General features: G+C 32.9%; 1 protein-coding gene and 1 long non-coding RNA gene across 6 annotated transcripts in view; both read left to right on the top strand.

Moving 5' to 3' along the window:
- The window catches only part of LOC127737601 (zinc finger CCCH domain-containing protein 13-like), a 46127-nt gene extending 32620 nt beyond the window's left edge, over nucleotides 1-13507 (top strand). For all 5 annotated transcript variants that reach the window (XM_052248436.1, XM_052248438.1, XM_052248435.1 and 2 more), the window contains 6 exons: nucleotides 174-436; nucleotides 3633-3769; nucleotides 4589-4663; nucleotides 10796-10990; nucleotides 12741-12946; nucleotides 13262-13507. In XM_052248436.1, coding sequence (XP_052104396.1) covers nucleotides 174-436; nucleotides 3633-3769; nucleotides 4589-4663; nucleotides 10796-10990; nucleotides 12741-12946; nucleotides 13262-13393 — 1008 coding nt within the window. In that variant the 3' untranslated portion in view covers nucleotides 13394-13507. The remainder of the gene's footprint in view (nucleotides 1-173; nucleotides 437-3632; nucleotides 3770-4588; nucleotides 4664-10795; nucleotides 10991-12740; nucleotides 12947-13261) is intronic.
- LOC127737617 (uncharacterized) lies at nucleotides 7371-9156 on the top strand. The gene is made up of 2 exons (XR_007999714.1): nucleotides 7371-7884; nucleotides 8046-9156. It is a non-coding gene; the product is annotated as an uncharacterized LOC127737617 (long non-coding RNA).
- Nucleotides 13508-14260: the final 753 nt, after the last annotated feature.

Here is a 14260-nt window from a genome sequence, read left to right as displayed (position 1 = left end):
ATAGGTTACTATTTGAACAGGGTATTCATAAACTATATACATATTCAAATACACCTCATCTATATTATCTACCAATATGTCGGAAATAAATGTAGGATGACTAAATTTCTTCAGTTTGTCATATCATGAATAAAAGAACTTTGGTAAAACATTATCATTGTTGTAAATTATAGACTGGATCTGCTATCCCTGAGCATGTTTATCGTGAGGGAGGTAGACGCAGAAGGAGTAGGAGCCGTAGTAGTTATGGTAGCAAACACAGTCACCATGACAGCAAAGGCCGTAGGTCAGATGGCAGCAGGTACAGAGATAGAAGGTCGAGGTCAAGAAGTCCACAGAGAAGTGGAGAGAGGGAAAGAAGAAGTAGAGGGGATAGTGACAGAGACAGGGAACGTGACAGAGGAAGAGAAAGGGATAGAGAGAAAGAACAAACCAGGTAATTTTATTATGTAATATATTTCTATCATCATGTTTATGCTACAATAAGTTTTTGAGTTCACTGACTTATGTAAAGAAAGTTTTTTAAGAATAGAGCTCAGCAAAATGATAATTCATGAAAACATTTAAAGAAACAAAAGGGAGATAACTATAGCCACAACAAACTATAATTATAATGATGATGATTTTAACGTGCAGGGTAACAGTCCGCAGTAAGACATGTCACCTTACCCAGAAACATTATTCTGATTCTGAGCAGACCAGTCCTTGCTCTTACTCCTTAAGGTGTAATACCACCATTGATTTTCCCCTATTAGTCTTTGTTAAATTTGCACTTTTCAAAAAATTGTGCAGAATTTATCTTTGTTTCAAATAAAGAAATACTTGGCATGAGTAAAGTTTTATCCTGTCCAGTACTATAGAAAAAATTTCACATAACATTTCATTGCATATAAGAAAATAACCATCACTGGAAGTTAACCAATCAAATTTTCCCCCCTTTTTAACCAGTGTACAAGCTTTAGTAACCATGTAACCTCAAGTTTCCAAAATATTCTATAGAAACCCCAAATAAAGAAATAATGGTGCTTTGAAATACCCAAGATATATGTTTATGACTCAGAAATGTTTTACTGCAATGAAATGTAGGATCAATTACCTACAACTGTCAAATTCAAGGGAATATTTTTTTTCGACCTATTTTCGTATGCAACCGGATGTGACGTACTATGATTTGGTGGTATTACACCTAAAGAAGACTTTTTTGTTGAATAAACTGAATGTGACTTTTTTCCTTTGTAATACTGGTTATTTCAAGCATTCCTGTCAAGTTTTGTCATAATCAGTTCAATAGTTTGAGAAAAATCTAGTATAATGTAAGACGACATCTACAGCGATTCGAGCAAAATTTCTTCGAAAAATTCAAACCAAGCCGCATCATGATAGAATATAGTGTGGACCAATAAATGATTAAATATTTATCTCATCTGCCTACAAACAGTTGAATATGATACAAAAGATGACTTTAGGATGATAAATACTACTAATGGACCTCTTATTCTTCCTTATAAAGTCTCTTTTGGTCCATTTATACCTCTCATTTCCTCAAAATTTCTACTTTTTAGGCCAATAAATAAAAATTTTGGGGTAACTTTCACTCATTTATGATAGAAATGTTATTATAAATGATTAATTGAAGTATTCAAGCTGCTTGAACTATCCGTATAAAAGTTTACTGTCTCCAAGGAGGTTTCAATAAGTCCTTGCGTAAAACTTAAATTTACGCCGCGTTCCAGAGAGGGACATAAAAAACTTCTCTTTTGGTGAATAATTTGTTGTTACTACTTTAAAAATAATTTCATTTACTTAAAACTATATATTTATTAAAGTATTTCTTAGGAAAAATTTCCTAGTATAGCAGAATATAAGAAATAAGGAGAAAAAGCTCCCCAAGACTCTAAGTATGGCTTGTTCTGTCATCTAATATTCATGGTAAAGTCCTATTTCAAGAAAATTTTCTCATAAAATGTATTTTAGAGACTCAATCCACTCAGAATATTTCATTATTTGTAATATTTCACTTAAATAGCAAGAAATTTTAACACATGAGAGTACTCACAAGGTCAAAGGTGCATGTACAGCTTCCCATATTAGGTGTAATACCACCATTGATTTTCCCCTATTAGTCTTTGTTAAATTTGCACTTTTCAAAAAATTGTGCAGAATTTATCTTTGTTTCAAATAAAGAAATACTTGGCATGAGTAAAGTTTTATCCTGTCCAGTACTATAGAAAAAATTTCACATAACATTTCATTGCATATAAGAAAATAACCATCACTGGAAGTTAACCAATCAAATTTTCCCCCCTTTTTAACCAGTGTACAAGCTTTAGTAACCATGTAACCTCAAGTTTCCAAAATATTCTATAGAAACCCCAAATAAAGAAATAATGGTGCTTTGAAATACCCAAGATATATGTTTATGACTCAGAAATGTTTTACTGCAATGAAATGTAGGATCAATTACCTACAACTGTCAAATTCAAGGGAATATTTTTTTTCGACCTATTTTCGTATGCAACCGGATGTGACGTACTATGATTTGGTGGTATTACACCTTAATGCTGCGTGCTTAGCAGAGAAGCAGCAAATACCAATTTTAAAGTCTTTGGTCAATTCCTAAAAAAGTTTTACTACATAGTGTGAACAAGTTTTTGTTTCCTGAGGAAGCAAATATCTTTCCCAACTTTTTATTTCTATGCATCTAACTTTAAGTTTCATATCATAATATTCAAATAATATAATAAATCTGATATTAGACTAAAAATGTGTAAGGTCTGTGTGTACATATGGTCTAGATGGACTGTGACCATATAAGTATATTCATGCACATTTATAAATTGGCAGTAGATAGTGATGTTTGTCCATCTGTTTGTTCGTCCTTCTGTCCCACTTTTGTATCCACAACTGCTCCTGAACACCTTGACAGAATTATGTGAAACTTTCACAGAATCTTAATCACATAACGTTATTTCTTATTTATTTCATCTGAATGATATTTGGGGTTTACTTTGGAATAAAATTGACTTGGTCATATCTGCACACTTTAGTACACATTTAGGGATACCCATTTTGTATCTGTAACTCCTCCTAAACACCTTATTTCAATATATTGCAATATTATCCATATAATGCAATTGTGCACCTATTTTGTTTTGTGTTCCTATTAATTTTTGGTGCTTCCATTACTATTTGGTATTAACTTTTTTTTTGTATCCACAACTATAACACCCTTTATCTTTCCTCCTATACATTCTAGGAATATCATTGGTTAAAAGTGACTGCGTGGAGACTGTGTATATTTCATATGGGGTTAGTAGGCGTGGCTTATGGAATTTACTGACCCCATATATATCGTATTAGGTCACTACCATACTATGTAACTAATATTATTACAATTTATTGAAACTTGTTCATGATCTTAACCATACAATGCTTTTGTGTACCTCTTATTTTGTTTTTGATCTCAATTATTTTTTAGGTTTTCCTTACCAAAGCATGGAATTTGCAAGGATGTAGGGTATTATTTTGTGAAATTTTCTCACAATACCTCTAGATTGAAATGTTCTTATATAGTTCACATATTCATATCAGAATTAATTGACATTTTATGTAAAATTCAATGTCCATTGTAGACCCAGGTCTGAATCTGACAGCAGAGGACCAAGAGAAGAATCTGACAGCAGAGGACCAAGAGAAGAACCAACCAGCAGTAAGATAGATGTCAAAACAGAAGAAATAAAATCTGAAGTTAAAGATGAATCTGGTGGAGGTAAGTCACAGACTTTGGAGGTAGGGGTGAAGGGGACAAAACAAACACAATTCAGAGAAAGAAAAACAAATCTGATCTTTTTAGTATGGTGTTGTTACTGATCAGAAATTTGTATTGACAAGAAGATTAATAATGAAAACAGTAAAAGCATTGGATTAGTACCTTATTGCCCCCATAATAGCACAAAAGGGTTTAATGGTAAATCTTTATTATGCTGGACATTGTTTAATATAATATTTAAGGGTCATATATTGTGTTAGAGCTATTTTATCTAAACATACACATTCCCCTATGAAGGCACTTTGAGAAGGAAAATGTATTTGAAGTTTAAAATTGCTTCTATGTCTGGCCAAACTTATTTTACGAGTCCCTTCCCTAGATGGAAAGATTGGTTTCTTAGTCCAAAATTGATGTCCCCTCTATAAATACACATGATTTGACAGAGGTTCAATTTGATAAGGAAAACAATACATTTTCTGGGTGGGCATCACACCCTGACCTTAAAATACACAATGAGTGAAGCTTACTTTTAAAAAACATTAGGTGAGACATAATCAACTTATGTTTTGTTATGCCTATGATGAGGGTAATAGGTTTACATGACCTGATTTCCATGGTTCATTGATCAACATTACGTCTTCATGATTAGGTCAGTTTCTTATAAACTTATCATAATTGATCATTGCTCATGTTAAGTTTCTTTTATACCTATAGTAAGACCTCTTTCTTAAAGGCTATCAACATAAAATTCAAACATAATCAGTAAAGCAGCCCATTTACTCTCTTGTTAGCATAAATTGCTTTGTTTTGTAATTTCAGAATCAGAAGACGACTTATCTTTAAGCTCAATTTCCAGTGATGAAGAATTTGAGGCAGATCATGAAAAGAAGCATAGTAAGTTAGAGTCATGATTAAGGGAATTTGGTGTTGGGGCTTTTGGCATCAGATTTGGCTTTACAATCGTGAATACCACTAGGGGTTAAAGCTATCTAAATGAATCAATTGTATGTGATAGTTTTGTCAATTACTTCCTTAGAATCAGTGGTTTAAAACATTTGCAATCCAGTTCCTTTATAAAGTAGTTTAAATGTATAAAAAGTGACACCTTACACACAAAAACTTGCAGGTTAAACCACTTAGCTTGTACATTTATACAGAGTCATCCTCGTAAAATATTTGATCCCTACTGTAGCCTAAACAAGCACATATCTACAGTACATGGCCAAAAGTATTTGTCACCTACATTTTTTTTCTTCTATATATTTCATATAAAAACACATTTTAAAAAAAAAATATTTTGAAGGCATTTCCGATAGGATTTTTACAAATGAAGTGTAGAAAGACGCAGAATTTTCTAAAAAATATTTGTTTATTTAGTCATGTACATACGTCCCAAAATTGGTTTCCGTTCTCTAACTTCAGTTTGCCTCAACCAAATGTTATGACACTTATACACAATGCTTATAACAACAAAATACAGATTAATATAAAAATAAGGAGATGTGGTATGATTGTCAATGAGACAACTATCAACCAAAGTTCAAATGAAGTGGATGTAAGCAATTATTGGCAACTGTACGGCCTAAGTTGGAATTTGGGCGGCATCACTTTTACAGTTCTCCAGTTATGCCCCTTTATAACATTGTATGCAAGCGGAGGCATCATTTGTGTCCCATGGACACATTTAGTGAAAAATCCCAAATGACAAATACTTATGGCCACACTCTATGTGTGGAATCTTAACCTAAATCTAGTAGCATAAACCTGAACATGGTCATTTAATGCAAAGTTGTCTATACCAATAGTAGCATATAAATGATCCATTGATATGAATATTTTTTATACGACCGCAAAAACATTTTTGCGATCATATATTGGTATGACGTTGGCGTCTTCGTCGTTGTCGTCCGAAGACACATTGGTTTTCGCACTCTAACTTTAGTTTAAGTGAATGGATCTCTATGAAATTTTAACATAAGGTTCAATACCACAAAAGGAAGGTTGGGATTGATTTTGGGGGTTATGGTACCAACAGTTAAGGAATTAGGGGCCAAAAAGGGGCCAAAAATAAGCATTTTTGTAACTTCCAGACATAACGTGTGTGTTAGTGTATGGATCTCTCTGACATTGTACCACAAGGTTCCATATCATAAAGGGAATGCTGGGATTGATTTTGGGGGTAATTGCCTCAAAATTTTAGGAATTAGGGGCCAAAAAAGGGGCAAAAAACAAGCATTTTTATATGGACAAATACTTTAGTACAAAACATAATTTAAAGCAGTGTAAGGGAGATAAATCAAATGCATCATTTGAATTAATTCCCTTACACTGCTTTAAATTTGTGTATAAAGTAATGGTTAATGAACAATTAAGACAATTTAAAACAGTGTAAGGGAGGTAATCCACATACAACGTTTTGATTACTTCCCTTACACTGCCTTTAAATTATGTTTAAAGAAATGCATATTTATAAAGGAAGACCAGTAAAAATATCTGCAAATGTTGCATCTTTTTTTTTTACAAAAAAATCCATATGAAAGATTTGACACCATATTTTAAATTCTATTATAAAATAGATTAAGTTAGCACTATGGTAAATTTAAATGGGTAATTATGGTTGCAAATTCCATTGGAAATTTGAATTGAGATTATGACCATACCTTGAGGGAAAGAATTTTTTGGGGGAAAAAGGGAAAAGGGGGGGGGGGGGGGTAAAAAGATATTGTGGGGGGTCAATTTTTTTTCATTTCAGATTTCAGAAATTAAAAAGAATTATTCTTCAAATATTGTTTTTTTTTTCAAATTTCAAATATTGAAAAATTTCAAGAAGTAATCTAATTGCACAGTATGGCGCATTAGATTTGTAAAATCTTTGACCACATTTATATATTTGTTATGCCAAATCTGACCGTGTATTTAGATTTTTAATTTTAGGTCCAGTTTTCAAATTGGTCTACATTAAGGTCCAAAGGGTCCAAAATTAAACTTAGTTTTATTTCATCAAAAATTGAATACATGGGGTTCTTTGATATGCTGAATCTAAACATGTATTGAGATTTTTGATTTCGGGCCCAGTTTTCAAGTTGGTCCAAATTGGGGTCCAAAATTAAACTTTGTTTTATTTCATCAAAAATTGAATATACGGGTTCTTTGATATGCCAAATCTAACCGTGTATTTAGATTTTTAATTTTGGGTCCAGTTTTCAAATTGGTCTACATTAAGGTCCAAAGGGTCCAAAATTAAACTTAGTTTGATTTTAACAAAAATTGAATATATGGGGTTCTTTGATATGCTGAATCTAAACATGTATTTAGATTTTTGATTTTGGGCCCAGTTTTCAAGTTGGTCCAAATTGGGGTCCAAAATTAAACTTTTGTTTGATTTCAACAAAAATTGAATATATGGGGTTCTTTGATATGCTGAATCTAACCATGTATTTAGATTTTTTATTTGTGGGCCCCGCTATCAAATTGGTTCATATTGAGGTCAAAAGGGTCCAAAATTAAACTTTGTTTTATTTCATCAACAATTGAATTATTGGGGTTCTTTGATATGCCAAAATCTAACCGTGTATTTAAATTTTTAATTTTGGGTCCCATTTTTATACGACCGCAAAAAATTTTTTGTGGTCGTATATTGGTATGACGTTGGCGTCGTCGTCGTCGTCGTCGTCGTCGTCGTCGTCGTCGTCGTCCGGCGTCGTCGTCGTCCGGCGTCGTCGTCCGAATACACATTAGTTTTCGCACTCTAACTTCAGTTTAAGTGAATGGATCTCAATGAAATTTTACTATAAGGTTCAATACCACAAAAGGAAGGTGGGGATTGATTTTGGGGGTTATGGTACTAACAGTTAAGGAATTAGGGGCCAAAAGGGGCCAAAAATAAGCATTTTTGTAACTTCCAGACATAACTTGTGTGTAAGTGTATGGATCTCTCTGACATTGTACCACAAGGTTCCATATCACAAAGGGAATGCTGGGATTGATTTTGGGGGTAATTGCCTCCAAATTTTAGGAATTAGGGGCCAAAAAGGGGCAAAAAACAAGCATTTTTCTAGTTTCATGACAATATCTTGTTTGTAAGTGTATGGATCTTTATGAAATTGTACTACAAGGTTCCATATCGCAAAGGGAATACTGGGATTGATTTTTGGGGTAATTTCCTCCAAATTTTAGGAATTAGGGGCCAAAAAGGGGCAAAAAACAAGCATTTTTCTAGTTTCATGACAATAACTTGTTTGTAAGTGTATGGATCTTTATGAAATTGTACTACAAGGTTCCATATCACAAAGGGAAGGCTGGGATTGATTTTGGGGGTTTTCCCTCAAAATTTTAGTAATTAGGGGCCATAAAAGGGCAAAAAAAACATGCATTTTTCTAGTTTCAGGACAATAACTTGTGTGTAAGTGTATGGATCTTTATGAAATTGTACTGCAAGGTTCCATATCACAAAGGGAAAGCTGGAATTGAGTTTGGGGGTAATTGCCCTAAACGTTTAGGAATTTGGGGCCAAAAAGGGGCCAAAAAACAAGCATTTTTCTAGTTTCCAGACAATAACTTGTGTTCAAGTGTATGAATCTCTCTGAAATTGTACTGCAAGGTACCATACCACAAAGGGAAAGCTGGGATTGAGTTTGGGGGTGATGAATCATAAGGGGGTTCAAAAAATTGGGGGGGGGGGATTTTTTTTTCCTTTTTTTTCTTTAACATTTTCCATTTTAAATTGGTTATTTCTGATTTATATATAAAAGCAAATAATAATGATATGGTTTGAATAGGCATACATGTGAACCACCCGACGGGAGTACAATAATCCCGTTTTCAGGGGTCTCCTCCCGACCTCCCGTTGAAGAGGAAAAAATCCCGTGTATGAAATTTTTCATGAATGAAAAATTTCTGCCCAACATATCATCTCAGGCATCTGGTGTAACTGACATTACCTGAAGTTATATTTTACCTGTAAATCAATTAACATGCATAATTATATGGCTTCACTTGTCAGCTTGGGTGTCAAACATACAGGTAATCAACGATTTTTACCTCAGGCTAACTGCCGTTGTGTAACAAAAACTGTGTATTTATTGGGTTACTTCCCTTGATTTATCCTGTTTTAAGTTACTTTCCTTTTAATAATGAAAATTTTTAAAAGAATATAAATAAAATATAAATTGAACAAATAATCATAAAAGGATGGTTATTAAATGATTTTAAATGTCTTAGGACAAATAAAAAAATAATAATTTGAAAATTATTTGAGGATTCTATACTTCCTTTCAAGGCTTAAATTGAAATTTATATAATAACTATGACCCTAATTTTACAGATAAAATGATTTTCTGAGTTTGCAAATAAAAACTATTTGCAAGAGAAAAAAAAAAAAATAAAAACTATTTGCAGATAGCTAAACAAATGTTCTGGTTGCAATGATTGTTTTATAGAATATGAAGTAAAAAATTTAAAGAACATACTGGAAAAAAACAATGTTAGATTGAACATGTAGAATATAAAGATAGAGAAACTTCATAAGTACAAGGGTACTATAAACATAATAAATTGGATGGAAAGTTGAAGAAAACACACTTTAAAAGACCATTTTTACAGCACACGGTTACATTTACAACAAAATTTATGTCGATTAAAAACCTCCTGATCTGAGTCCTAATCTCCTGACCAAAATTTCCCAATCTCCTGATCTGAGTTTCACAGTCCATCACATGTATGAATAGGTAAATTGAAAATTTTTAAGTTCTAAGACCACTTTCATTCTGTGTCAGAAACCTATGCTGTGTCAAATATTTAATTACAATCCAAATTCAGTGCTGTATCAAGCTTGAATGTTGTGTCCATACTTGCCCCAACTGTTCAGGGTTCGACCTCTGCGGTCGTATCAAGCTGCGCCCCAGCGGAGCATTTTATTTGAATTGGTCTACATTAAGGTCCAAAGGGTCCAAAATTAAACTTAGTCTGATTTTAACAAAAATTGAATTCTTGGGGTTCTTTGATATGCTGAATCTAAACATGTGTTTAGATTTTTGATTATGGGCCCAGTTTTCAAGTTGGTCCAAGTTGGGGTCCAAAATTAAACTTTGTTTGATTTCAACAAAAATTGAATATATGGGGTTCTTTGATATGCTGAATCTAACCATGTATTTTGATTTTTGGGCCCCGTTATCAAATTGGTCCACATTGAGGTCAAAAGGGTCCAAAATTAAACTTTGTTTGATTTCATCAAAAATTGAATTCTTTGGATTCTTTGATATGCTAATAATAATCTAACCATGTATTTAGATTTTGGATATTGGACCATAATAGGTAAATTAAAAAATTTTAAGTTCTTAGACCACATTCATTCTGTGTCAGAAACCTATGCTGTGTCAAATATTTAATCACAATCCAAATTCAGAGCTGTATCAAGCTTGAATGTTGTGTCCATACTTGCCCCAACTGTTCAGGGTTCGTATCAAGCTGCGCCAATGGATCATTTTATTTGTACATAGTTTATGCACATATAAGTATACCAGTGATTTGAATGAAAATAAAGATGATCTAGTACTGAAATTGTTTTTAACCTGAAACATGTTAATGTACCTATTCCAAATCTTAAACTTCTTCAGTGGCTGTGTTGAAAGCAAATCTTTGGTGGTTTCTGTTTATTTTATTTACAATTAGTCCTAGATTTTGAATTGATTTATGGTATAGAGACTTACTTATTGTTTTGGGCATTGTTGACCTCTTGATTAATGTTGATACTATTATTATGTTGGGGTTGATTTGTCAATGACTAATAAATGCACTCCATATATCATTTACCTCATATTTATACATACATTTGAATGCACCCTAATAATACAGGTTCACCAAGCACAAATATAGATTGTAAATTGGAAGACACTATACAACATTCTTGCTAAAAGTTTACACTTAGCCCTTTCCTTTAAGACATTTTAAATACAGTCTAACAGTGTTGTACAAATTCAGAAACAAGTGTTCTCTGAAAACAATTCATGATATAATGATATTTTTTAGGTATAGATGCCCTAGATATTGACTGGGCAAGCTTACAACAAGATGTGAGACCTAAACCTCCAGTCACAGGTTCCGCTCTGAACAGATTCAAAGCTAGTAATGTTTTTGCCCAGATAGGTGTGTCCAAAGAGTATGCAGGAGAAGAACTCTTCAATAAAATACAAAATGAGTGCATAAAGCAGGAAGATAGCACAGGTAAGCAAATCAAGTTATATTTTAAAATTTCAAATACATTTATTGGATTTAGAAACAGAAACTTGATGATCTTGCTGTTTAACATGTGTTCACTTTGTACTAGGGCAGTCATAGGCAGACAAAGATTCAGGAAGAAACATTTAGGTCAACTTTTTATTAGGGCAGTAGTAGGCAGACAAAGATTCAGGAAGATACATTTAGGTCAACTTTGTACTAGGGCAGTCATAGGCAGACACAAAGATTCAGCAAGAAACGTTTATGTCAACTTTGTACTAGGGCAGTCATAGGCAGACAAAGATTCAGCAAGAAACATTTAGGTCAACTTTGTACTAGGGCAGTCGTAGGCAGACACAAAGATTTAGGAAGAAACATTTAGGTCAATTTTGTACTAGGTTCTTCAACATTTTTTTGGCCAAGTGAGCTTTTCTCATCACTTGGGGTCTTTCGTCATAAACTTTTAACCAAACTTGACCACAATCATCATTAGGGTATCTAGTTTAAAAAATGTGTCCGATAATCCCCACCTGCCAATCAAGATGGTGACATGGCTAAAAATAGAACATAGGGGTAAAATGCAAGTTTTGTCTATTATTTTGAAAACCGTTATAAATAGAGAAAATCTGACATGAGCAAAAATGTTCTCAATGTTGAGCTCTACCAATTGTTCATATACGTCAAAACTGTCAGACGACTTCTTTTAGGCATTTTTGCCCTTAAATGACAAATTTTACCATTTTTTATTTCATTTTTTTTACCAATTTTATGCGTTTTTGCCTTATATCTTAAAAATTGTAATAGACAGATAGAAACTTAAATTGACAAAAATGATCAGCAAGACAAGATCATTAATAAGGCAATATGGAGGAAATAGTCCGACATCTCCTTATTGGAGTTATTGCCCTTTAATGACAATTTTACCATTTTTTTGCGTTTTGGCTTAAATGATAAAAATTAAAATTTGATAAATAGACGTTTTAAATCACAAAAATTATCTGCAAGTCAAGATCTACTTACAAGTAAAATTTTGCCAATATAGTAAGTAGACTGTCGCTCTTTATAGGAGTGATTTTACCCTCTTTTGTGTTTTGAGCAAAAAACTAAAGAAGATAGAGAGAAACTAAACAGACTAAATGATTAGCAATACAAGATCAATAAAACAGAGAAATTCTATTCTCGTCTTCAATTTTGGAGAGTGTCCTTTGTTGAATATGCACATAGACCAAGGTGAGTGACACAGGCTCTTTAGTGCCTCTAGTTCAATATTTTACTGAAAGATGGACTTAGTTTTTTGCAGTTAACATTTACAGACAGTCTGGGAATATATTTGTTTTTACATGATAAATTTGTGAACTGTCATGGATTTTTTTGAAACTTGGACAGACGCTTATCTTCAAAATCAAGTAATAGCTTCTAAAGAAAAAGTTGAGTTTTTTTTGTATTTTAATTATTTTTCTGATAAATGGACTCACTTTTACAGTCAACATAACACTTTTACACTGACAGCTGCAATCATAGGCGCAAGACACAGGGTTCCATGGAACTCTTTACAAATTCTTATTATACCAACTGAGGACGGAACTTTTTCAACTGTATCTGATAATGAGAGGGGGTTTACTTATTTGCACAACATTGCATTCACTTAATGTTAAACTTCATCTGAAGATATATAGAAGTCATCTTTACTGGTACCATAAAATTATTAACTAGATATGAAATACTACAATCATGGACATGAATTGGTTTCTTTCAGATGTTGCTACAACTGAAGAAAAGACAGAAGATGTGAAACCAGACAATAAATTTAGATTTAAAAGTGACATTGCTGTATTCCATTCCTCAATAACAAGTAAAAACCTACAAAGGAAGAACTTACTACGCAATATAGGGCCATTTAGACGAGCTTTATGTGCAAGACGAGACCTTGAAATTAGACGTCAGCTGTGTAAAGTTGACAAGGTAACTTGTTTAGATTTGTATTATATGTTTGTAATCAATTAAAAAATATTATTTTACATGCTCTCCTTTTCTTCATAAGAATAGAAAAAAATCCAAGTTATAAAGCATAAATAAAGTCTGGTAGTAAAGTTCTTTTACACAAATGAAGCCAAAGAAATACTAATACTGATACACTTTGACTACTGAAGGTTCATTCTAATTAATATTTTTTTTTCAAAAACAATTGATATCCTTTATTTCTTTTAAAATAATAAAGTTATATTTTTTAGACTTTTGATAATTTTCATTTGTTCAATAATTGAGTTTTCTTTTCAGACTATGGACCATATTCATTCCTATCCAGCACAGCCAATTGACCAAGAATTATACAAACTTAGTGTTCAATTATTTAGACAATCTTGTCCTGAAAAACCAGTACAAATCAAACAGGAAGTGACTAGTTCATAAAAGATGACCAAATTATTATATATTCATTAACAGTCATGGGAAAACATAATTAAATCATTTGTTCATCAGTAATCAGTGTGAATGTGATGTGACGTCATTAAATATTTTATGGTATACTTCTTTTTATACGACCGCAAAAATTAAAAATTTTTTGGTCGTATATTGGTATGACGTTGGCGTCGTCGTCGTCGTCCGGCGTCGTCCGGCGTCGTCCGAAGACACATTGGTTTTCGCACTCTAACTTTAGTTTAAGTGAATGGATCTCCATGAAATTTCACCATAAGGTTCAATACCACAAAAGGAAGGTTGGGATTGATTTTGGGGGTTATGGTACCAACAGTTAAGGAATTAGGGGCCAAAAAGGGGCCAAAAATAAGCATTTTTGTAACTTTCAGACAATAACTTGTGTGTAAGTGTATGGATCTCTCTGACATTGTACCACAAGGTTCCATATCACAAAGGGAAGGCTGTAATTGATTTTGGGGGTAATTGCCTCAAAATTTTAGGAATTAGGGGCAAAAAAAGGGGCAAAAAACAAGCATTTTTATAGTTTCATGACAATAACTTGTGTGTAAGTGTTTGGATATTTCTGAAATTGTACTACAAGGTTCCATATCACAAAGGGAAAGCTGGAATTGAATTTGGGGGTAATTGCCTGAAACGTTTAGGAATTGGGGGCCAAAAAGGGGCCAAAAATAAGCATTTTTCTAGTTTCCAGACAATAACTTGTGTTCAAGTGTATGGATCTCTCTGAAATTGTACTGCAAGGTACCATACCACAAAGGGAAGGCTGGGATTGAGTTTGGGGGTGATGAATCATAAGGGGGTTCAAAAAATTTGGGGGGGGGATTTTTTTTTTTTCTTTTT

This window comes from Mytilus californianus, unplaced genomic scaffold (assembly GCF_021869535.1).
Source record: "Mytilus californianus isolate M0D057914Y unplaced genomic scaffold, xbMytCali1.0.p SCAF_4, whole genome shotgun sequence".
NCBI classification, from domain to species: domain Eukaryota; kingdom Metazoa; phylum Mollusca; class Bivalvia; order Mytilida; family Mytilidae; genus Mytilus; species Mytilus californianus.
This window is presented reverse-complemented; position numbering and strand designations above follow the sequence as displayed.